This window comes from Labeo rohita, chromosome 3 (genome assembly GCF_022985175.1).
Source record: "Labeo rohita strain BAU-BD-2019 chromosome 3, IGBB_LRoh.1.0, whole genome shotgun sequence".
In the NCBI taxonomy this organism is placed as follows: Eukaryota; Metazoa; Chordata; class Actinopteri; order Cypriniformes; family Cyprinidae; genus Labeo; species Labeo rohita.
Genome location: NC_066871.1, coordinates 38,048,159 through 38,072,985, shown reverse-complemented (window position 1 = coordinate 38,072,985; position 24,827 = coordinate 38,048,159). Strand labels below are relative to the sequence as shown.

The window sequence follows — 24,827 nt, the reverse complement described above, 5'->3', positions numbered from 1 at the left end:
GCAAAACAGTGATTTAAATGCATTGACACTTACACTTAAGACATTTAAATTGCATTTTCATTAAATACTCTGAATGAATGTAATTTAAGTCAATGTGTATTTTAAAATGCATTCACAGCCAATTGCCCCACCCTGTCAATCATTACAAGGCAGGATTTGTTATTTGTCCCATGTATTTGCAGAACTGGCGGCAAACCCAGAAGATTCAAGACCAAAGAAGGAAACATTGAGAACTCACCTTGCTGAAAAAAACTGGTTGGCTTGTCTTGGCTGGTTTTAGCTCATTGTTTCAGTTGGTCTCCCAGCCAGACCAGCTAAGGAAGTGGCCAAAACAAAAAAAAAAAGTCTACAAAAATGTACAGATTAATACAGATTAATTCAAAACATGAATAAATAATAAAAATGCCAGAGTGTACAAACAACTGATTCATTAAGCAAAAACTATATATTTATGAAAAATATTACGTTCTTTGCTTTTTAGTGACAATGTTCTCCAAAGTGGTGCAGTCGTCCTTAAGTCTACTAAAGAAAATAGATGAAATTTGACCTGGATACTGACCATTTCCTCTTATATGCATGTAAAATGTTCCCAAAAAGTTGTAAAAGAAAAGTAAAATTATTATTATTACTACTTTCATTGGAATAATACATCCATATGTCAAAATTTTGATATATGAATAACAAACTTGAATATGTATGTTTTCCTTCTAATGAAAATTTCTATATCCAACCTCAAAAAATCTCAATGCCACACAATTATAAAACAGATGGATAAAAGATTGTATTTCTACTGAACAAAAATCACAGGAATAATCAATATCTAACGTAAATCTCTCAACACACACTTTTAGCTGTTATTTATATGTAACCTCTTTTAAACATAATGTTTTTCAAATAAACCAAGCTTTATTCCTATATATATATATATATATATATATATATATATATATATATATAGCCTCAGAAGAATCAATTCCACAAACTCTTACAAAATGTATAACTTGTTGGGGAATGACATCAAATACAGCAGCATATTCTTTTGGTGTAAATGGAAACCCAATTTTATCCAAGAACTTACTATGAAGTTAATAAATTACTAACTGAAATTAAAAGCTAACTAACACAGTATTATTTTATACCAACTTTTATAAAAGAGAGATCTATTTATTTTTTTTTTATATTGAATACATTTATTATTCCAAATAATAGGAATATTCTACCAGTAAGGCATGCAAATAAGTACTTCCAGAATCTTCAAAATATAAATGCCTTTATTTTTATACAAAGCATTTTCATTCATGCAATAAACTAAAATAAAAATATTGTGGAAATGTATGCCTGCACATAGATGAAAATAAAGTTACATCAATAGCCCTCCAACCTTATTAGTAGGTTTTTCGTTTCCCCAAAATTAGTTATTGGTAAGGGGAAAAAAAGCTTCAAGAAGCATTTTTTGCAGTTTTTAGAGACAATACCTCCCATTTAAAGTTTTACTAAAGTTTTTTAGCTTTGACAGCTGACAGCCGTAAAACAATAAAAGGAAAAGAAAATTAAAAATAAATGAAAATACAGTAAGTTACATATAAAAAGTTACCAACCACACTAAACTGAGTATTTCCTCAGCCCTAAATGTCCTTCTTCTTGGCTGAAAATTCAGTTGCACCTAAAGACTTTGGACCAGCTACCTAATCTACCCTAAACCTATGTTTTGTCTACATTTGTACTGTAATGTTGTATGCAACAGGTCCTTTCAGAGTGAAGCCCAGGTAAAAAGTGACATTTTCATTGTTGTGGGGTACAGAGGATGTCTTCAGAGCTGGGATATGAAATTTCATTCCTTTGGGACCCTCTAGAAACACCTTCTCATCCTCTGTCCAGCCTGTGACACATTTCAGCAATTTGGACATTGCTGGCATTTTCCATACTTCACCACTGAACCATTTCAGGCGTTTTTCTGAAATAGAGAGCAGTTTTGTGATCGTTTCAAACTTACTCTTGTGGACAAACTTTTCAAAACCAGTCCCATTGCTCAGGAAGAAATGAGTGTAGATCCTCTTTTTCCTTGGAGGGATGTCTTTCAACTTCTTGTCATAGATTTTCTGGAGGTGTTCAACAGCAAAGAGCACAGTCTCATACTTATGTTCTTTTTCTGCTTCTGTGTCCTGCTCTTCTGGCCAGAAAAGTAAGACGAGTAAGAAAAGAGCACTTGACAAACATCTCTGTTTCTCTTTAGGAAACTGGTGACTCAGCCTTTGTAAATCCTGAAATGCAGCCAGCTTGGGAGAATTAGTTGAGAGGCAACTTAAAGCAAAGTGTGATGCTATGTAGTTGACAAGGTCCACTTGTGGCATTTGTGCCTTCATAGGATTGCTTGGGTAAAGTGAAATAATGTTCTCCAGAACGGTGACAGGGTTACAATCTTTCTGGTTTGTTAGGAGGGAAAAAATGGTTGTAATGTTTCCCCCACCATAATAATAAATCAGCATGTGTTTCATGAGAGGACTTAACTTCCCTTGGTTTTGATCTTTACTTTGAGAAACACCACTAAAGTATTTACCGTAAGCAGAAGACTTATTCACCAGCCAGTGCATGGGGTGCTTTATGGTCCTCTCAGCAGTCTCAGATGTCTTCTCCTCATCGGTGTTAAGGTCAGTCTGGAAGTAACTCAAGTCTTCTGAAATCCATTCCAGTGCCTCTAGCATTATTTTTTGGAGGTTTTTCAATGTATAATGAAAATGTTCCCATGGTTTTTCTATCTCAACTGGTATATAATCTGTATCTAGGAGGTATCTAATGAATTCAGAGGGCTTTTTTTCTTGAGAACACATGAAGAGTGGACATTAGCTTTAGCAGTGCACATCCTACCTCTACTATTCCAACAAGGCCAGCATTGTTCATGGTCTCATTTTCCTGCATTGCTGCATTCTTACATGCCTGAAAACATTCAATGGCTTTTAGTGCCATTTCCAAAGCATCTACTATGTTTTCAGGTGTTTTTTGATCCTGGTCCATAGCTTTGCATTTTGCTGCAAACCACTCTCTATACACCTGACCTTTGGTATCAAGAAAGTAGGAATTGTTTGGCCTTTTTGTTACTGCAGTTTTTGCCCACTGTTCTGCTTCTTCAAACCTGTCATGTTTGTAATTGAGTCGAGCCAGCTGTTGAGCAAAAAATGCATCCTCATTAAAACGCTTGTAAGCTGCCTTGAGAAGCTCAATAGCTTTATCTGGACACTCTTTCTCTCTCACATGCTCAATTAGGGGGGAGAAAAAGCTGTCCAATTCATCACCTTTGCTGATCCTGCGGCGTGTCATGAACAGATCTCGCAAAAACTTCATGTACTGATCTTTACCAAACCTGTGCTCAAAGAGCACGTTGTTGTTAAGAAGATCCAAAGCAAGATACTTTTGTTGTTGCTTATCACCCAGAAGTTGTTGGAGGATTTCCTTGGCAACTAGTGGATGAATGATTCTGATTGAGTTAATGTACAGTGGTGTAAAAAACTATTTGCCCCCTTCCTGATTTCTTATTCTTTTACATGTTTGTCACACTTAAATGTTTCTGCTCATCAAAAACCGTTAACTATTAGTCAAAGATAACACAAGTAAACACAAAATGCAGTTTTTAAATGATGGTTTTTATTATTTAGGGAGAAAAAAAATCCAAACCTACATGGCCCTGTGTGAAAAAGTAATTGCCCCCTGAACCTAATAACTGGTTGGGCCACCCTTAGCAGCAATAACTGCAATCAAGCGTTTGCGATAACTTGCAACGAGTCTTTTACAGCGCTCTGGAGGAATTTTGGCCCACTCATCTTTGCAGAATTGTTGTAATTCAGCTTTATTTGAGGGTTTTCTAGCATGAACCGCCTTTTTAAGGTCATGCCACAGCATCTCAATAGGATTCAGGTCAGGACTTTGACTAGGCCACTCCAAAGTCTTCATTTTGTTTTTCTTCAGCCATTCAGAGGTGGATTTGCTGGTCTGTTTTGGGTCATTGTCCTGCTGCAGCACCCAAGATCGCTTCAGCTTGAGTTGACGAACAGATGGCCGGACATTCTCCTTCAGGATTTTTTGGTAGACAGTAGAATTCATGGTTCCATCTATCACAGCAAGCCTTCCAGGTCCTGAAGCAGCAAAACAACCCCAGACCATCACACTGCCACCACCATATTTTACTGTTGGTATGATGTTCTTTTTCTGAAATGCTGTGTTACTTTTACGCCAGATGTAATGGGACACGCGCCTTCCAAAAAGTTCAACTTTTGTCTTGTCAGTCCACAAGGTATTTTCCCAAAAGTCTTGGCAATCATTGAGATGTTTTTTAGCAAAATTGAGACGAGCCTTAATGTTCTTTTTGCTTAACAGTGGTTTGCGTCTTGGAAATCTGCCATGCAGGCCGTTTTTGCCCAGTCTCTTTCTTATGGTGGAGTTGTGAACACTGACCTTAATTGAGGCAAGTGAGGCCTGCAGTTCTTTAGATGTTGTCCTGGGGTCTTTTGTGACCTCTCGGATGAGTTGTCTCTGCGCTCTTGGGGTAATTTTGGTCGGCCGGCCACTCCTGGGAAGGTTCACCACTGTTCCATGTTTTTGCCATTTGTGGATAATGGCTCTCACTGTGGTTCGCTGGAGTCCCAAAGCTTTAGAAATGGCTTTATAACCTTTACCAGACTGATAGATCTCAATTACTTTTGTTCTCATTTGTTCCTGAATTTCTTTGGATCTTGGCATGATGTCTAGCTTTTGAGGTGCTTTTGGTCTACTTCTCTGTGTCAGGTAGCTCCTATTTAAGTGATTTCTTGATTGAAACAGGTGTGGCAGTAATCAGGCCTGGGGGTGGCTACAGAAATTGAACTCAGGTGTGATAAACCACAGTTAAGTTATTTTTTAACAAGGGGGGCAATCACTTTTTCACACAGGGCCATGTAGATTTGAAGTTTTTTTTCTCCCTTAATAACGTAAACCTTCATTTAAAAACTGCATTTTGTGTTCAATTATGTTATCTTTGACTAATAGTTAACGGTTTTTGATGAGCAGAAACATTTAAGTGTGACAAACATGCAAAAGAATAAGGAATCAGGAAGGGGGCAAATAGTTTTTCACACCACTGTAGGTGTTTTCATCTCTCAGGTGTATTAAGACCAACCTAGCTTGCTCATTTAGAGAGGTCTCAAAGGCATGTTGTCTAAATCTATCCAAATGAATGGAAAGAGCCAGGAGAGCTTCGCAATGTGACTGAGAAATGAATGAGTTCTGCACATAAGTGTTGAGCAATGACACATACAGAACAAGCTTAGTAACAACAGACTTGTGATCAATGCCTTGCAGTAAATGCTTGACAAACTGCTTCACATATTCAGCAATTTTGTGGCTCTCGAATTCCTCACTCATCAGGACAAAGGTTAGAATGAATTCTGGCTTGAACTGTTCTTCAAGGCTTTGTCGTTTTTTGGAAAAATGTTTTTTTTCTGTCTCGGAAAGCTTATGAGTAATAGAAACATTCTGTTGAACAGATTCCTTGCACATTTTCTCTGGATTGTGAGATCGCCTACAACTTAGCAGGATGAAGCAGAGAGTTCCACGTGCTATTTTCTTGGTATTGATGGCCACTTCCAATTCATACTTGACATCTTCTAAAAACTCTTGATCACAGTCTTCAAACAGCAGGAGTACAGGGAGGCATTTTTGGGGATCTTTTTCCTCATATTCTCGAAGCCAAATGGCATCTTCTGAAACAACCGTTGCTGAGTATGAAGGTTTTGCAACTGCACACCTTAGATCCTTTCGGTTATTCCACAGTACCTGCCTTGCCACAGTACTACCACCGCTGCCTGGATGATGGTATATGTTGATGCAGCTGATTGGTGCCCGATCCAAACTCCAACAAAGACATTCTTTCACCAGCCCACTGACTTCACTGTAAGCATCTCTTTGAATAACCTCCCCGACAATTTGATTTTTTTTTTTTAATTTTTTTACTTGTTGAAGGGTTGCATTTATTTGACTTATTGTCATCCCAACAACACTTGAACTATTTACTGTTTCCATTTCACAGGATCCTAGAGCAAATCGCTGCCATTTCTTGAAATTCTCCTCTGATTCTGCAAGGCAGATGATGTCTTCATGTCCTTCCATGTCGGTGATGAACTCATAGAATGTGTTTAGGAAAGGTGTGTCAACAGGTGAGGTAAGGAGGAAAATCACTTGAAAGATTCCTTTGGGTAAAATATCTTTGCAAATCAATGACACAATCTTTTAGGAGGGTCCTTTTTGTTTTAACCCAGGTTTTCTCATCACAGGGAGGCTCGTTGCCTTTGAAATCATTCCGACCATTGCAAAATATCCAGCTGATTTGATCAAACAAACGCAGGCGACTCTCAAATTCTCGGATGCTCATTCCACTGGGAATTTTGTAGTTCTGCATGAAATGCCGGTTCACTGCATGGTGCTTATTGTATTCATGGCATAGCCCAGACACATTGGAATCTGGATCAAAGTCAAACACACAGAAGATGTTCATGTTTAACAAAAAATCAATGCTTTGCAAATCCTTCTTCAGAAATCTGTTGGTAACCAGTATGTGCCATTTTTCCTTGTCCATTATTTTCTTTCCACCTGTTATGAGCATGATGAGCTTTTTCCCCAGGTTCTGGGACAGTTCTGGTGCTGTAAAATGATACTTTTTCTCTGCTTCTTCTCTCCGAGCATCCCTAAAACTGATGTGTTGGTGGAACTCACTGAGGTCAACCACTGGCTCTGTGTTAGAACCCACTCTGCGATAAGCAGTTTTCTTCTCAAACTGAACTTTGTTTGCCTTTTCATTAAAATTTGGCAAGCTAACAGAGAACACCTTATTCTTGATTATGCTGAATGTGGGCTTAATGTCAACCTCCACAATGTAGAGTTCCTCATTGCTGTTTGAACAAACTACTTGAACAAACTGAGGATCACCAATACATAATCGTACAAGTTCACAATCAGAGCTAGAGAAACTCCTCTCTATGTAATCTAATGCATCACAATACACGTCTTTTTCCTTAACAGGAATACCAATGATTTCTCCATGTACATAACCAGTGTCACCTCTACTGTCCATGACACCAAAATGTATTGTGCCATTTGTACGAACATTTATACAACCTGTAGCAAATTTCAGCACTTCCTTTGCAAACTTGGCCTGTAGTCTTTGGCAGTCCAGTGTTGCTGCAGTGGCAAATGACATGGACTAATATAATCAACAATGCCTGATTCTGGTAAGAGTACACTGTTTTTAACATATGTAAAATCAACACCTTTCATATCAAAAGGTCGTAGTTTTGAATCTCTCTTTGTTGTTATCACAGGCACAGAATCTTCTTTTTGCTCTTCCCTGATATCGGCTCTTCTTGTGTCAACACTTTCAATTGCACTTACTCCATGGTCATTTTTTCCAGAAGTCTGTTTGTGTAAATGCTTGCTCCTGGCTGTTTGTGAATTTACTAACTCGTCTCTTTTTTTTGATTATCAAAAGCGCAGGCCCAGATTTCATTCCAATCTTTTTTTCCAGATATTCTTCTGAGAGTTCACAAAGGATCCGACCATCTACTTCCTCTTCATGAAGTTTTTTGATGTATGTTTCTTTAACTCCTATTGATGTTAACCAGTTGCTCACCATGGACTCAGTCCATGTCTTCAGTGGAGGATCGTCTGGCTTTTCTGCAAACAAAAAATAGTTCAAGGTCAGATATGTTCATTAAAACTACTTTAAAACAATAACTAGTAAGTGCTAAAAAACAATGTTATACTTGCCCATTGTTTTATGGCTTCTAATGATCATTTACAGTACAAATGCAGACACCCTAACATTGCGGACCTTCAAAAACAGAAATTACATTGTTATAGCCATCAACAATACACTGTAAAAAATGACTGTGAAATTAACGTAAAAGACTGTAAAAATGCTACAGTAAAAACCTGTTAAATGGTTAACACTAAGTTCTCCCACTATATATGGGGAAAAACTGTTTTAAACATTGCATGTAATTTTACAGTAGGATGCCATTTTCGGAAGTGAAAAATGACAGAACTGTAAATTGACATTTCCAGAATTCCCTACGTTTCTTCTTGCCTGTTTTGTACATTAGGGATGTAAAATTAACAGGGTTGTTAATGTCTGTTGCATTAGTTCATTTTTATGTGTGTTTCCACGATGGTGTTTATTGTTTGTGTGAATGACACTTTACATCTTCTATATATGTTAGTATTTAAAAGCTGCTTGTGATGGGCTTTGGTTCTTCATGTGATTGTGTCATCACCACCTGCTTTTGGTGGTTATCAGTGTATTACAAAGGTACAAACAGATTTTGGTACTTCAACAGGTTGGTACATTAACATTATATCAGTTATAAAAATTACGGTATTTAAATGTAAAACTAAGAGGCTTGTGAACAGTCACAAGCCTTCTGGTTTTCATCCAAAATATCTTAAATTGTGTTCCGAAGACAAACAAACAGACTTTTACGGGTTTGTTTCCTCTTTCATGTGTCCCGGCATTTAAGATACACACACATGGGGGTTTGCGGTTACGTCGCAATATTGGAAATATTTCTGTTTTAAAACACGAAGGCGAGTCAATGGATATCACACAAGAAATGTGCATTAGTTATGCCGGTGAACGTCTTAACTTCAGTCAATTTACTACACAGAAAGCGAAAGTAAAAAAAACTGACAAAGTTTTCTAATGCTGGAATAACAGCGCACAAATCTACTTCAACATACACTTCAACCTGTACATCATCTTATATTTCATACAGTTGACTGTTGACAAATATGATGTAGGGCCATATGTGTCAACCCTCCTGTTTTTTCTCGGGATTCTCCCGTATTTTACCATTCTATCCCGCTATCATCCCATTTAAATATTTTCCTGTATTTCTCCTGTATTTTTAATCTTTCTATAAAAAAATCCCACTGGGCGTATTTTATATGTTTGCTACATTCCGGTAAAACCCCCGTCATTTTGTTTGGCCCAAACCTTATTATATGAATAATCACGTCAACATATTCCAAGGTTGTCCAGTTGCCAGATCTTGTATGAAATGCATCCGATGGAATGGTTTATATTCCTGGCGAAAAGTGCCATCTGCTGGCAGAAAATGAATTTGCATTTTTCAATAAACCCTTCTGCTCTGTTCAGACCAAAGCCAAAAATGACCCTTATTTTTATGCAGAAAACACGCAGTAGTAAATGCAAACCGGTGGATCGACAAGAAAATAATGAATTATAAAACTATAAAACTAAATAAAGATATAGCCTACACTAAGATATTTATATTTTACTAAACTAATATAATTGCTTAAATTAATGTAATAAATTAATGATAATCAGTAAATAAGAAGTTGATATAGTGTTATATTTTAATTTAATTATATTATGTGTTTTTACTCAATTTGGCTGAGAACATGTATTATTGAAGCCATAGCAGAATTGTTGCGCGTCTCTTCTTTTATGTTCCATAGTTCACGTTAGTTCATTGCAGCCTAAATGTTTATGTGTAATAAATTTTATGCTGAATCAAATAAAATTATTGTCTACTTGCTACTTTCTCATTTAACAAAAATAGCTTTAAATAATCTTTTGTGGGTATTTTCACAGTCAAATTTATTTTGTGATTAATATGCTATTAATTAGATTAATAAATCAACACATCATGTAATTAATTAGATTAAAAAATTGTATTGACTGACAGCGCTAGTTATTAGATAAACTTATCAGTCATGTTGTCATTTAAAATCATTGGTAATGTTATTGTTTTATTGTTTATGCAAAGAAAAAGTAATTTTATTTGTTGATTGTTGATTTTAAATATAAAACTTGGTGAAATGATTTACATGTCAGTACTTTTTGAACATTCTAGCACATTTTAATAATATTGTTATAATACTGATAACGGTGATAATTTTGATCACTGTAACTGGGATAAGAAATTTCCATAGCGTTACATCCCTAATACACATACACACACTGTGTGTGTGTCTATATATATATATATATATAGGAATTTTGTCCTGGCCAAATTCCCTCCTCTGGCCTTTGTCAATCATGGCCTCCTAATAATCCCCATTCACTGAATTGGCTCTATCACTCTCTCTCCTCTCCACCTATAGCTGGTGTGTGGTGAGCGCACTGGCGCCGTTGTCCTGAGGCTGCCGTCGCATCATCCAAGGGGATGCTGCACACTGGTGGTGGTTCAGGAGAGATCCCCCCCCCATATGATTGTAAAGCGCTTTGGGTGTATAGCAATACACAATGAAAGCGCTATATAAATGCGATCATTCATTCATTCATTCATTCATTCATATATATATATATATATATATATATAAAATGTAAATGTTCCCAATGCTATTTAATGGCATTAATTATAATGCATTCTGACAGTTGACAGAAGAGCTGCAGAGAAATTCAAGGCACATTCATTTCCTCATCCATTTGACAAAAAAAAAAAAAAAAAAACTATATATAATTAATTATATAAAATGATTTAGAGGTGTGATATTTGTGTTTATGATTTTTTAAAATAAAAAAAAAAAATGTTTTGATGAATAGCTACATATTTTTAACCTATTCGTTATGAAGTTGATTTACATTTCTTCATCACAAACTTTAAGAAGTTAAAAAAAAAAAGAATTAGCCTGTAGTCTGTATTGTAAGCTAATTCAATTTTTCTCAGCTTTCATTTTACTGCAGATTGAAATAAAGCATTCTTGATAATATCTTTAAAATGAGAAATTACTGACAGTCTTAATTTGAACTATTGAACGTATCTCCAGTGCATAGGCACATATGTAATCGCTGGCGTCAGTCGCAAATATTAAAAGGTTGGTTCACCCAAAAATGAAAATTCTTTTATTAATTACTGAACATGGTAGTCCCGTTGTTGTCTATACAGGGTCCGAAAGCTGTCGGATTGCATCAAAAATACCTTAATTTGTGCTCTGAACATGAACAAAGGTGAACGAACAACACGAGGGTGAATAATTAATGACAGAATTTTCATTTTTGGGTGAACTATCCCTTTAAAGATGTTTAAATATTTGTAAAAATGACTGACATCAACTTGTTCTTGAATTATAAGATTTTAATCTTTAGACACCAGGGATGTGCGGTATACCAGTACTGGAAAAATACTGGTATATATTTTATTTCAAATGGTTTGATGCTATCATTATGATCAATTCAGTATTTTATACGCTGCTGTTCTGAAGTTTACCTGTAGGCTATAGTGCTTCCCAAATTGCTGTGAAATGGATAAACGTGACAACAGAACAATGCAATGGATCATTAAACAGATGAAACTCCATCAATGTGCTCAAAATTAGGAAATAAAGACAACAGTAGAAGTGAAATATGGCATTATTTTGCATACAAAACAGATGATAAAGGTGAACGAGCTGACCTTACTGCACTTGTATGCAAGCTTTGCTATAAATCATGCGTTGCCACAGGACGCAACACATCAAATCTTGCCAAGCGCTTGTCATTTGCTCATCCTGATCTTTAACACAAAGTTAGAGATTGACAGGTGAGTGCATCATTCATCATTCATAAATTTAATTTTAATTAACTTTTATTTCTAACTAATCAACGCACATAACTAAGATGTAATACAGACTTAATACAAAAGCTCAAATGTGCGTGACACACTAGAACCAGCTGGTCACATGATATTTGCACTTCAAACAATCAAATATGAATTTAATTTGAACAAAGCAAGAGTTTTGCTATATTCATTTTAGTATTAATAATTTGAAAGGAATGTTTCTGCTGCGTTGCCAACAAATAATATAAAGCAAGCAAGAGAGCGCAAGAGAAATTTATATTTAATTATTTTTCTTTGGCTAAAATGAGTCTAAAATCTGAAAACAATCAGAGAGAGAAAAAGAGATAATAGCTTGATTCTGAATACTCTGACTTTTAGAATAACACTTTACAGAAAAGCAAATTTTGTTAAAATTCATTAGGTAGGCCTAAGCTGTTCTAACAGTATTACAGCACTTATTAATCTAGGTCAATATTTAGTTATAAATGATAAATGAACTAATTCATGTTTAGTATGTTAACATTACTTACTAAATTGTTTTCAATTCTCTTATCTATTGAGGCTGGTTATTTGTTACCTATGGTATTGATTTAGTATTGATACCGAGGTATCACATTTTGGTATCGTACCGAAGCCAAAATGATGGTATCGAACCATCCCTACCACACACTATACAACTTTTTTATGCTGACTGCAAGCAGTGACTTACCCCAACTGGACAATTAAAATGTCTCCATGGTCTGTTTTTGAAGAAATATGGTATTGTGCTGCAGTATTCTATCAGATGCAGTTTCCTGTGCCTTAATATACTGTACAACGCAACATATGTTCACATCAAATGTTAACTCAGCAGTAAAGTTACACTCACAGGACATTAGGAGGCGATACATCTCCGATAATGAATGTGATATTGTGATATTATACTACGCCTCTGTGTAGTAAAATGCCGCTCCATCTGACAGTACGTGATGGAGATTTACTACTAATGACAAAACCAGCATTGCTGACGAGATATGCATGATAATTGCATTTGATTATTTGCACAGCGGGACACTACACTTATTCACAATCACATAAGTGCATTATTTGCATGGGCTTTAAAGTCTTGACGGTGTTATGCCGAATTCTGACCCCCGCCAGGTTATTACCCCCCTAGTTTAGGTAGGTTAGTATATTATAGGTCATCTTGATGGCTCTATACTTGTCTGTACAATCCCAACACATGCCTCTATTTCAATGGTACCTTCCAGGGATGGGACGATACACCTACCTCCTGATTCGATACTATCACGATACTTGGGTGCCGATATGATGTGTATTGCGATTCTATAAGTATTGCGATTCGATATTGCTATGTGTTGCGATCTTTGTTTTTTCTCTCTAGACTCTTGAATGATACACTTAATATACAGATACATACAACACATCTTAGCAGTATTTTTTTTTCAGTTTTATTTCAGTTTTCAGTAAACATAAACAGCCACATTACAGTGGTAATTTTAGATGTCCTTTCAGTTGTATTTAATTATAAAACCCTTTATAATGACAGAAATGACAGAAATTAACCTTCCCATTATAAAGCAATATTTTTCTAACTTTATCAAATGTATGTCATCTTTCGTGACAATAAAAAATTTGATTTATACATACACTACCGTTCAAAAGTTTGGGGTCAGTAAGACTTGTAATAGTCTTTAAAGAAGTCTCTTATGCTCATCAAGGCTGCATTTATTTGATTAAAAATATAGAAAAAAAACAGTAATATTGCAAAATGTTTTTACAATATAAAATAATGTTTTTTATTTTAACATACTTTAAAATAGAATTTATTCCTGTGATGAAAAGCTGAATTTTTATCAGCTGTTACTCCAGTCTTAAGTGTCACATGATCCTTCAGAAATCATTCTAATATGCGGATTTATTATTAGAATGATCAATGTTGGATAATATCAACAGTTGTGCTGCCAAATATTTTTTGGAACCTGTGATTTTTTTTTTCAGGTTTCTTTCATGAATAACACGTTTAAAAAGTACAGTGTTTATTCAAAATATAAATATTTTATAACAATGTAAATTATTTATTATTAACTTTTAATAAACTTTTAATTATTAACTTAATACATCTTTGTTGAATAAAAGTATTAATTTCTTAAAAAAAAAAAGAAACAATAAAAATGTACTGACCCCAAACTTTTGAACGGTAGTGTATATATATATATATATATATATATTCATTCATAAACGAAACAGCTGTGACTGTGTTTGGAACTATTTTTGTTGACGAAATATAGCACAATCAGACAACAGTGTTCCTAAAATGTAAGTCACTTAATATTAACGTTTGTATAAAATCAAAAACATATAAAACTGTTGTATAAATTCAATTTCACTTTTGCAAGCTCCCTTTAGGCTATAATAATTTAAAAAAACTGTCACTTGTCTTAGTTCATCGCGAATCTCACAAACTTGCATTTTAATTAATGAAGCTCTCTATACTGCATACTGCATTTATTATTTACATCGTCTCTACAATTTGTTTGTTATAATGAATTACAAAAACTGCAGTCTGCTTTCACGATCTGTGCTGTCAGGAGCAGGACGCGCACCGATAGAGAAGCATTTCTATTAGCTGCAATCTGCAGGTGTTATGGCAAAAGACGCAATTGCGCAGCGAAACGACACAAATATTCTGCTACGTTTTTTAGTCTACATTAAACTAAACCTTTACACAGAGAACTGGGATCGCTTTCGTAGTCTTTTGAATGGTTAAAATAGAGAAATCACTTTAATTTCTAAATAAATGTTTCCACACTTTGGATTTAAAGTGTGATGGTGCAGGTCATATATCTCTAGCTGTCTTTCCTCCACCATTTTTCACTTTATTGTGTTCACTTGAAAGAGATGTGACGTCATGCAATACTCATCGATACAACACATCGCCCTCTGCTGAAATGAAAGAGGTAATTTTCCTTTGCCTCATTTATAAGCAAGGACTAAAATAAAGCAATGTATTTAATATAATTTAATATCGATGCTGGTATAAAAATGTTAAAATCGTTAATAAAAAAATTGCGATAGGTGAATTGATTTTTTGTCCCATCCCTAGTACCTTCGAATATATTCCAGTCACCAATGCCTTTTGCTCTGCTGCGCCCCATACCATGACAGTCGTTTGTGTGTGCCTCTGGCGCAGATGAAAATCTGGATGGTCTTATGTTTTTCTTTTTTTTTTTTTTTTTTTTTTAACAATAGGGAAATTAGTTTGGCTGTACTGCTCAGACAATTTGCAATATAGGAAAACCAACATGACAAAGAATCATTATAAAATCACATTGTATTCCTGAAAAAATTGTGATATGATATGTTTTGCCATAATGCCCACCCCTAATTCACATCAACTGCAATTGCTTTACTGTAACCCACCTTTTGCTTTTTCACAAAAAGGAGAACTATATTTAAGATTTTTACACCTGGCAGGGTAGATGGGCAAAAGAGCTGTGGTGATGTCATCAATATCATACACTCCCATCATATTTTTGAGCTTACATGAGAAGTGCCATGTGACTGTGAACAACATTGTAGATTTTATGATCAAAAAACTATAAAGATCATTTTTTCTTTAGCAATCATTGTATTGTAGATAGTTTTTGACTTGCAGTACATAACCTAAAATAGCCATTTCTCTAGTTTAATTTGATGGTTTGCATTCATGCTAACTTCAAACCCAATTTTTTTATGCTAAACTAAAAGTCATAAAAAAAATACAATATACTATAAGCCTATTGTTTTTCTATGTAAAATTGTTCACTTTATTCAAAACTGATTATTCTTTGCTCTTCCATAAATTTCTTGCATAAAATGGATAGTGTGGATCCTGTTTCAGCAAATTATCTCTCATTGTTACATCTATCCCCACCTTGTGTTACAACTCACCCAGGGTTGGACTTGATATTGCATTTCATCACACAGAAATGCACTTGACAGTAAAGCACTGATTTTGAGCTAGGATGCTAGTAGTGGGCTAGTAGTGGGCTAATGGTTAAAGAGTCAGACTTGTAACCCAAAGATCGTGGGGTCAAGTCTCGTTACCGGCAGATTCCTTTCCTTTCCTTTACATAAAGTAAATTTACTGCTATTAATTTGTCATCATTTATAAACCCTAATGTTGTTCCAAACCTATATGACTTTCTTTTGTGAAAGATATGTGCAGGTTATCATTTTATATAGCTGCAGAAGTGGAGCACATGTTTCGGTCTGCTTTCGCACATGGCTGCAGATGCACGGCCTAATTGTGTAGCACAGTCTAATCACACAATTAAACTATTTGCCTTTTGAGGCTAGTGATGTGCTGTGTTTTAAAAACAGCATTTTATACAGCGGAGGAGGAAGATCTCCCGATCGGCTAATTTGATCTAATATTTGATGTTTTTTAAAACGTTGGACATTTAAGTAGCAAATGAGATCGATTTTGAGACAAAGGTCTTATTGATTTTTAGGTAAAGGCAACAGTTTTTCAATAATGGAGGAATATGTAAAAGTATGGTATTTGAGGTAAAACAAACAAAAAACAAAACGCTGGGGTTGGGGCAAAATGCACAATTATTATATAAATAAATAAATAAATAATGGATGGCTGACATTTCCATTTGTTGACATCACATGGTTAGATTCAAGTAAATATCATTAATAAGTTGGGTGTCCACCTTAGAAATAATCAGCATGTTTATAATGAAACCAACATATTTACAAATATTATATTAATCACTTCATATAATAAAAAATAATTTGTTGTTACTACTTTAAATCTATATTAAATTATTATGGGATCTTCTTCAATGCTTTCATAATCTTTACTTTTTAAAATAATTTTGTTTCTGTATCAACATAATTGAATTTATTGAACAAAAATGAATTATTTTATTTATTTTTATTTTTATTTTTGCTAAAGTTTGTAAGGTTTTGAACAAGTATTTTAATTAGACATTATTAAAACATTATTTTAGATAAAGTATTTGTATCAATACCGTGTGCCTATTGCCCCATGATGGTGAGCCTTTTACCCTGTGTGTGGGGTAAAAGGCCCCCCCTTGCTACTTCATACATTTATAAGATTTTTAAACTAATTAAACCACTTGTATGATTTGTTTTCACTCAAAGTCTGTTGCTCCATAAATGCAAACATACACATAGGACATACATACATATGTATATATATATATACATACATACATACGTATGTATGTCCTATGTGTATGTTTGTATTGTACACATATATATGTATACATATATTTTGTGCAGTAATACATTATGGTTAGTGACAAGCACGTTTATCAAAACCACTGGGTTATGCTCAAACAAAGTGTTACTTTCATCCTCTCATTGCTATCCCATCTATAAAACGAATTAAGTGTAGCCTAATAGCCTCGATGCTTCTCCTAAAGATATAACGTTTAGTTCTTCAGTGACAAAATATGAAGCTTGGTTACAATAAACTGTTATTCTAAAATATTTTGAAATTAAAAACAAACACAAACAAACGAACAAACTCACTGGGCACTGATCGGGTTCAGGCACCGCCCTTGCTTCCATAAAAGACAAATCTTCCAAAGGGACCAACCTTTAAACAGTAAAACAATCTGTAAATATCAGTGTAAATCAATTGTATCATGAAAATTGTTAGATTGTTAGCATATCACAAGCCTTACCCAATAAATGAACGTCGCAGTGTTTGCGTGAGCTGTTACCAAAATCGCGACTGTCACTCCTTTACTCACTTCTCACTGGGCGCTCTGAGACCGTGACGCAGCAGATATCCGCCTCGGGTCTTAACTTTCGATTTACTGGAGATGAAAATATAGCCGAACAGTTTCCTATAGGCCATATATAAAACAACTATTTAAAGTAATAAAAATAACACAAATAATGAACCTAAAAGAACATTTAACATACTGTAGGTAAAAAGTTAAAGGAAAGCACTTAAAAGTGTTTTTGCACAGTGAACAGTGTACTGTACAAATTGTACAGTGTTTTTTTTTTTTTTTTTTTTTTGTCGAATTACAATCTTTTATCACAATCATTCCAGCAAAGTAAATGATGAAAGAGAAAGGGGGGGCAGGACTGAGACATTATTTCGGCTGGATATAAATCCTACAATTATAAAGATAATTTATTAATATAAAGCTAGAATATTAATGAATGCTTATATTAACAAACTAATGAATAACTGAATTAATGTGCATGAGCCCAGCTTAGATACAGCCATACAGTGTGGAGAAAACAAGTCCTGGTTCTTATAGTTACCTGTTCTTTTCTATAAAGAAAACAAAGAGAAACAGATTTAGCTATAACTTTAGAAATAATAATAAAAAAATAATAACAATATAAAGTTTTTTTTTTCTCCAAGCAAAATTAACATTAACTGAACTGACGGTATTGTCTTCCATCACACCAGAATATTATGGTCATCATCCATGTTTTCAGCTGTTACAACATCTAAAATATGATAATTTATTAATTGAAACACAGTTAAGATAATAAAATAAAGTTTTCTGTAGTCCAGCTGCATCTGATTAGTTTAAAAACCTCTGGGCTACTAAGTGTTCAGTTATATTTTTTTCTTGATCTAATCATCATTCTACCTGTTTTACATTTTATTTTACAGTAAGACAAGCAATGTATGTATGCTTATGGGTTTTCCCTGATTATGCACATTTAAAAAAAGAATCTGGTGGTTAATGGTGGTAGACAGTAGTTACTGTTTGCACCAAGTATTAAAAAATGTTTATATATGTGCAAATAGTGATAGATGCTATTCTCATAAAGACTAAATAAAAGTAACGTTATATATGAATTTGATCAGTGGCGAGTGGGATTACTGAAAATAGCCTTTGCCAAAAACATCAAAAAGTTTGCACTCATATCTGTCCCAAATGCTAGTAAAAAAAAAAAAAAAAAGAACAAACAAACAAAAAAAAAACACTTGCTTGGCATTGCACAATAGCAGCTTTTATTAACACTACATGTAAAAAGGCATCATTGCATTTTAATAATTTTTCCCTCAAAATGTGCCATTTAAAAATATATGTGGAACATTAAAAACATGTAACATTATAAAAGCTCCATCTGGAATATTTCAGTTCAAAACTGCATACATTGTAAGTTACAATGCTGTATATGCACTGAACAACTGACCAGCATCAGGCCCAGGAGAGACATCTTGATAGTACTTTGACACCAAATATTTTTCCTGGTATTTCCTAACAAAGGATCCATTAAAACCAAGAAAATCATTTAATTATTTCCCTACATAAGAACCATTTAAGAGAATCACCTGAAAGCTATAACTAAAATCACACTTTCTAGAACCCAAGGGATTCACAGAGTTTACCAAGTTTTGCTGAAATATACCAAATTATAAAAGTGCATGACTGAATGACTAAAATTATGAGCACAATACAGGATATTGAGTTTGTAATGAAAGTATATCCAGAACCTTTGAAATCATAATACCGGTAATGTCATACAGTTGTTCCATGTTAGAGACTTTGAAGGAGCAGTTCACCCAAAAATGTAATTCTGTCATCATTTACTTACTTCTGTTATTTCAAACCAGTACTATATCATAGAAGTAGCCCATGTCTTCTGCACTGTTTAGCCTCCCAACAGCATTACTCACAAATGTGATTTATGGTTTTACATATGATATGTGAGAACTAATGCTTTTTGGCTTCACTGATGTCAAATCTGGCATGATATGATCACACTCTGAATGAGAATGAAGAAATGCAGTGCAGCGGAAGATTATCAGTGAATAATAACTTAAATTTAGATGTGTTTTTTAGAATATTCAGCACACAAGTTGACTAATTTTATTATGCTTTTTGGTCATTTTAGGGCTTTGCAGCAGCTGGTCACTCTACAGAAGAGAACGGAAAACATTCTGTTGTTCCACGGAAAGTAAGTCGCACATGTATGGAACAAGAGAATGAATAAATGATGTCTCTCTTCATTTTTAGGTGAACTAGTCCTTTAACAGTTTTCAGCAGCAAAGACAAAAGGCGAAACCACAAGCATTTCTCCTCAGGACCAAGACACACTACACAGTGTCATTTAAAAAGGCACAATGGCCACTTCAACCAATTATCAATGATCAAAATATGTACAAAAATATATATTTAATAGCATGATCTCTCTCACCAAGCACAACTCAACATTGCACAGTAGCATTTCTTGTGTTCACTTCAAGTGTTCAACAAAAATCCATTGCCTTCCAATCATGTTATACTTGAAAAATGGAAGGAATGACTGCAGAATTTTGTAAGCACACCATTGACAACCTAAACCATCTTTTCCAGCATCCTCTGAATCATCTTCAAAAGGAAACTTTAAGTTGCTCAGACAAGAGCTGTTGTCTAAAATGAGCATGTAAGGCACTAAAGATGGGATGGCGGCCTCTGTGGTGAAACAGCCCGGACACTGCAGGCCCAGACTGCACCCACACAGAGAGACCACTCATCCCTGGAATGTGTCCGAAAAGGGTCCATCCATTAAGAGTCCATCCACTTAGCACTAAGGAGCTCCAGTCTCCTGCATGGACAGCGTGGGCGGCACTGGGACTGCCTGTATGTGCTCTGTGGTGAGCTCTGGTAAGACTGCCATTTCAGATGGTGTGTCTGATAATTCATGTGGAGCTGCTGATATCTGACTGGACGACGACAGGCCTGAGGGCACTGATGGACTGCTATGCAGTGTGGGTGGAGTCTGTGACACACATTGTGCTACTGTGTGGTGTGTGAGCAGTTCAGAAGCGTGGTAGTAAGGCAGGAAAGGTCGCTCCACAGCACAGAAACGCATGGCCAGATGTGTGTGCTGCAAAAGAAGAGGGAAACGGGAGGTAAAGTAGGAGACAAATTCATCTGGAATGGAACCCAGTGTTTCCTGGACTTCATCTGGTAACTCCCGGTAATGGTGTTTCTACAGGAAACAAAGATGAAATAAATATAAGACAATTTGTCCATAAAAGAATTAGGAGTTTTTAATTATGTGAAATGTTATATTTGCAACATTGACTTTTGTCATTTTAGTTGTGTTTTAAAATATACAAATCAATTAATTATTGTAATTACTTAATAGTAGCTTTTTTTATTTTTTATCATCAGAATTTTGCTTGCCCTACTTGTACAAGTTACACCCTGATGCCACTTCAAAAATGACTAATGACAAAATAACTAACAAAACAACTACATAATGTATTTAAAAAAGGAACTTTGTGTTCCTTCTACTCTGTTGTGCTACATTCTATTAATATCATACAAATTATCTTATGTAACCACTAGATATTTGTGGCGAGTATCAATAAGCCAGTTTTGTTTAGCAAATGTACCTTGTTTCTCATGGCTCGTAAAAGATCTCTGACCGATCCGCCTTTGTATGAACGAAATTTGCGAAGATCTGAAGAAGAACACATTGCATTTAAATGGTTTGCAGAGCAAAAGTTTCACTTCAAAGATTTCAGTAAGAAACAAAACTAGATAATCATGACAGAACTGCATGTAGTTTAATTATTTACAAACTCTTACAATTAAAGACATATAGAAAATCAAGCCAACAGTAAGCCAAATTGCAGTGGTCCTCACCGGTCTGTAGAGGCACTGTGATATGATCCCTCCAATCACCTTTGACCACCACCCGTCCTCCTCTCTCCAGCTGTCTCACGATTGGTCCATCTAAAGGCTCCTTCTCAATTCTGTCACTCACATCCTGTGAGTAAGTGCAAAAACACTTTAGCTGTAGATGAGTTTCTCAGAAAAACTACTTTAAAGCAGTCATGAACTGCATTTTTTTTATCTTATAATGTTCCCTGATGTTCACTTATTATGTTGATAAGAGTTTTACATCAAAAATGGTTAAAATTGGAAAAAAGGCCATATTCTACCGTTTTTGACCCTCTGGTTTAAAAAAACATTTTTTAAAGCATTTTTTTTAAGGAGCATGTGTCCTGAAACAGAGCAAATCTCTATAAAATGTAACTTTATTGATGCATAAACAGAAATAAACAATTTTGAGACAGAACTACTTACTATACGAGTTAGAATCCTAACACTGATGTTAGAAATGGCGCTTTACAACTAAGAACTCTACAACATTTGGAAAACCTAAAATGCATCTAAATCTATTTTTATTGCCAGCTATCCTGCTTTCGTATCTCTCCATTCACACACACCAGTGGGTGAAGCCAATACCATGACCCCTTTTAACCACTGTCATGTAAACAATACTGTACTGACTGATTTGTTCAGACAGAATTCTAAATAACTTACAGGAAAAACAAAAATGATCTTAGATGTTTTGGTGTTTTATTGTTACTTTGATGTTGTGACTTTTGCTGCCTTCTTGGGTAAGGAGCTGTTTGCAAAATATTTACAAAAGACCTGGTTAAAAAAAGGATGACTGACAGACTAACCTGGAAGAACTGCAGTTGTTTTTCCAGACTCCAGAAAAAGGGATGTTTTAGCACTCTGTCTGCTGAGGGTCTCTTCTCTGGCTCCATACTCAACATTTGCTCGATTAGGTTTCGGGCCACAATATCCTCTGCATAAAACAGCATAAATGACCACATGATAAAAAAAAATCTGACAAATTGTGCCAAAATGAGCTCAGGCGTTTTTGAATGTAAGAGGATGTCTAGTCGTCCTACCATGTCTGTTAGGGTCTAATAGGTCCAGCAAGTAGGCACCCAGCAGAATGTTTGCTTGCCGCTGCAAGGACTTTCCATAGGGGTGGTGTCCTTCAGATACCACATAGTAAAACACACAGCCTGCAGAGAAGATGTCTACCATGCAGGTCTGAAACATCAGAGGTGAAAAGAGGTGAAAAAACTGACAAACTGTTAGTGCATTTGACACAGCTTTCTGAGCTTTCTGACGTATTTTTGTATAATGACAGCTAAACTGCATAACCATTTTATGTCTCATTTTTGACTTGTGCACTTCCATTTTTTTTCCTCATAAAATTTCAAATCAATATTTATTGCTTATCCGTCTATTTCTTTGGTAAGTAGCTGTGTAATTTCAAGTCCTGTCCTTATTATATACTACTCCCTGTCAGTTTTAAGTTACATAAAGCTCATCAGTTGTTCTCTTCAAGTTTTGTTGTGCTGTAGTACAGTGTGGCTGACCATTTGCAATGGGTACTGCTAAAGATGCAGTATTTTTTGGGACTTTTTGTTTGTTGTTGACAGATCATCGTGGCACATAACATATCACCACAGTAAAAGTTATTACATTTCTTACAAACTAAAAATTTTTACATCAATACATCTATTTACCAAAGCGCTGATTTAAATCACTGTATAATTCACTTACTATGAAAAAGCCATTAAATAATTATACATGTTGTAACTGTGCTATTTCAAACTGAATTTGGAATGGTGAATTATTGAGAATTCTGTAAAAATAAAATCTGGTAAAATTAAATTATTGGTAACTCTTTACCATGAGATTAAATCCATTTAGTGAATAATGAATGAACAATGATAATAAATAATGTATCAGGAGCTAACAATGAAAAATAATTACAACACATACTAATCAAAGTTAATTTCTACATATACTAATATATTTCAAGTAATTACAATAAACAACAGTATATTTATAAATTAACATTAACAGATTAGCGAACAAACACACAGCATGTTGTTGAGCTCTTACAGGGTTATGCTTTGCATCCTCACTGAGCACTTCTGGAGCAATCCAGCCCTCAGTGCCCGGGACCCCAGACTTCCTACTGAAGCTGTGTCTACCAACTGCCAGCTTCTTGCACAGGCCGAAGTCTGAGATCATGGCCTTCACACGCCCATGTGTGTTCGGCATTGACACCAGAATGTTGTGCGGCTTCAGATCTCTGTGAACTATCAATCCATGAAAGAATGAGTGTTACTAACACTTGTATCAAACAGATTTTGGGGGAAAAATCCCCCACAGTACTTCATGAATACTGATTATTTCACCTAAAAATGCAGACTATTTAAAAGTGTATTACAGATGTTGCGATAATGGTTACCTATATTAAGAGAATGTAAATGAGCCAGTCCAGACATGGTTTGTTCTAGAAGTGTCACTGGCTCCAAACCATGGCGGTTAAAATCCTTTCGCTCCACATACTAAAAGTAAACGCAATAAAAAAAAATAAAAGGGAAAGTAAAAAATAAAAGCATTCCAAAAATTAAACTACATTATATTTTATAATATAGCAATACAGCATTGCATGACCTAAAAATACCAAACTGAAAATTTGTTTTTACATCTACACCTGAAAATAAACAGAACATTGCAGGAAAGATTTAAGTTTCTCTGGGAAATTTAAAACATAGAAAGATTAAACTACTTCTACTACTTCAATCACTAGAAATCCAAGTAAAAGTTATGACATTGACATGTGAACTCCTATGAAACAAATTAATTTTTAATTAATTACAGACTAAATTGTGTCTTTATGCTATCAGTTGAATTATAATATGCGCACCAGAACATTCTTAAAACATGCTGGAAAGCATTATCATCGGGATTTATTCATGTCAGTTCAAGTATTTTAGGGTTACACTGATAAATTCTTATACTGTATGTGTCAGACATGGAAAACAGTCAATGATATGAGAAGTGTGTGTTCTTGTTTGACACTCAAAATGCATATTAAAATACATTTTAATTGCAATATTTAATTTGGCGTTTTGACCTCAAACAATGAAATTTAATTCTGTGGTGTTTGTTATACCTCTTGAAGTGTGGAGCTACACAGCTCTATGGCAATGTACTGAAACTGACGGTCTCTCTCAGTGCAGAAGTAACGAATCACATTTGGATGCTCGTCTGACTCACGCAGCAGCTGAACCTCACGGTCGGCAAAGCTGAAGCATTCTGGGAGAATCCTCTTCACAGCCACTGGACGGTTATCAAACTGACCCCTGAAATTATACAGAGAGAAAACCAAATTACCAAAAAATAATGTCTGAGATCAAAAGGGTCATTTTCTGAAAGATCAGGCCCTTCCTTAAAAAAAAGCATGGTGCACAACTTCTTGTCCGGTCTCTTGTCACTTTTAGGCTGGGCGGTTACAATGCCCTTCTGGCTTGACTTCCATCATGCACAACCAAACCTCTACAAATGATTCAGAACGCAGCAGTACGATTGATCTTTAGTGAGCCCAGAGAGCTCACATCACACATCTCTTTCTCTTTATCTCTCTTCA

The 24,827-nt window shown here is 35.1% G+C and overlaps 1 protein-coding gene and 1 pseudogene across 1 annotated transcript in view; both read right to left on the bottom strand.

Annotated features, from left to right (window-relative positions):
* Positions 1–1,253: 1,253 nt before the first annotated feature.
* On the bottom strand, positions 1,254–17,403 carry LOC127163429 (sterile alpha motif domain-containing protein 9-like; annotated as a pseudogene).
* A 1,785-nt stretch (positions 17,404–19,188) lies between these two features.
* Positions 19,189–24,827, bottom strand: part of ern1 (endoplasmic reticulum to nucleus signaling 1) — a 39,024-nt gene continuing 33,385 nt past the window's right edge. Inside the window, exons 15-22 of the mRNA XM_051106588.1 lie at positions 24,354–24,543; positions 23,643–23,742; positions 23,291–23,490; positions 22,279–22,426; positions 22,045–22,172; positions 21,218–21,341; positions 20,965–21,032; positions 19,189–20,555 (exon numbers count right to left, since the gene is read on the bottom strand). Of these exons, the coding sequence (XP_050962545.1) occupies positions 20,151–20,555; positions 20,965–21,032; positions 21,218–21,341; positions 22,045–22,172; positions 22,279–22,426; positions 23,291–23,490; positions 23,643–23,742; positions 24,354–24,543 (1,363 nt within the window). The 3' untranslated portion in view covers positions 19,189–20,150. The remainder of the gene's footprint in view (positions 20,556–20,964; positions 21,033–21,217; positions 21,342–22,044; positions 22,173–22,278; positions 22,427–23,290; positions 23,491–23,642; positions 23,743–24,353; positions 24,544–24,827) is intronic.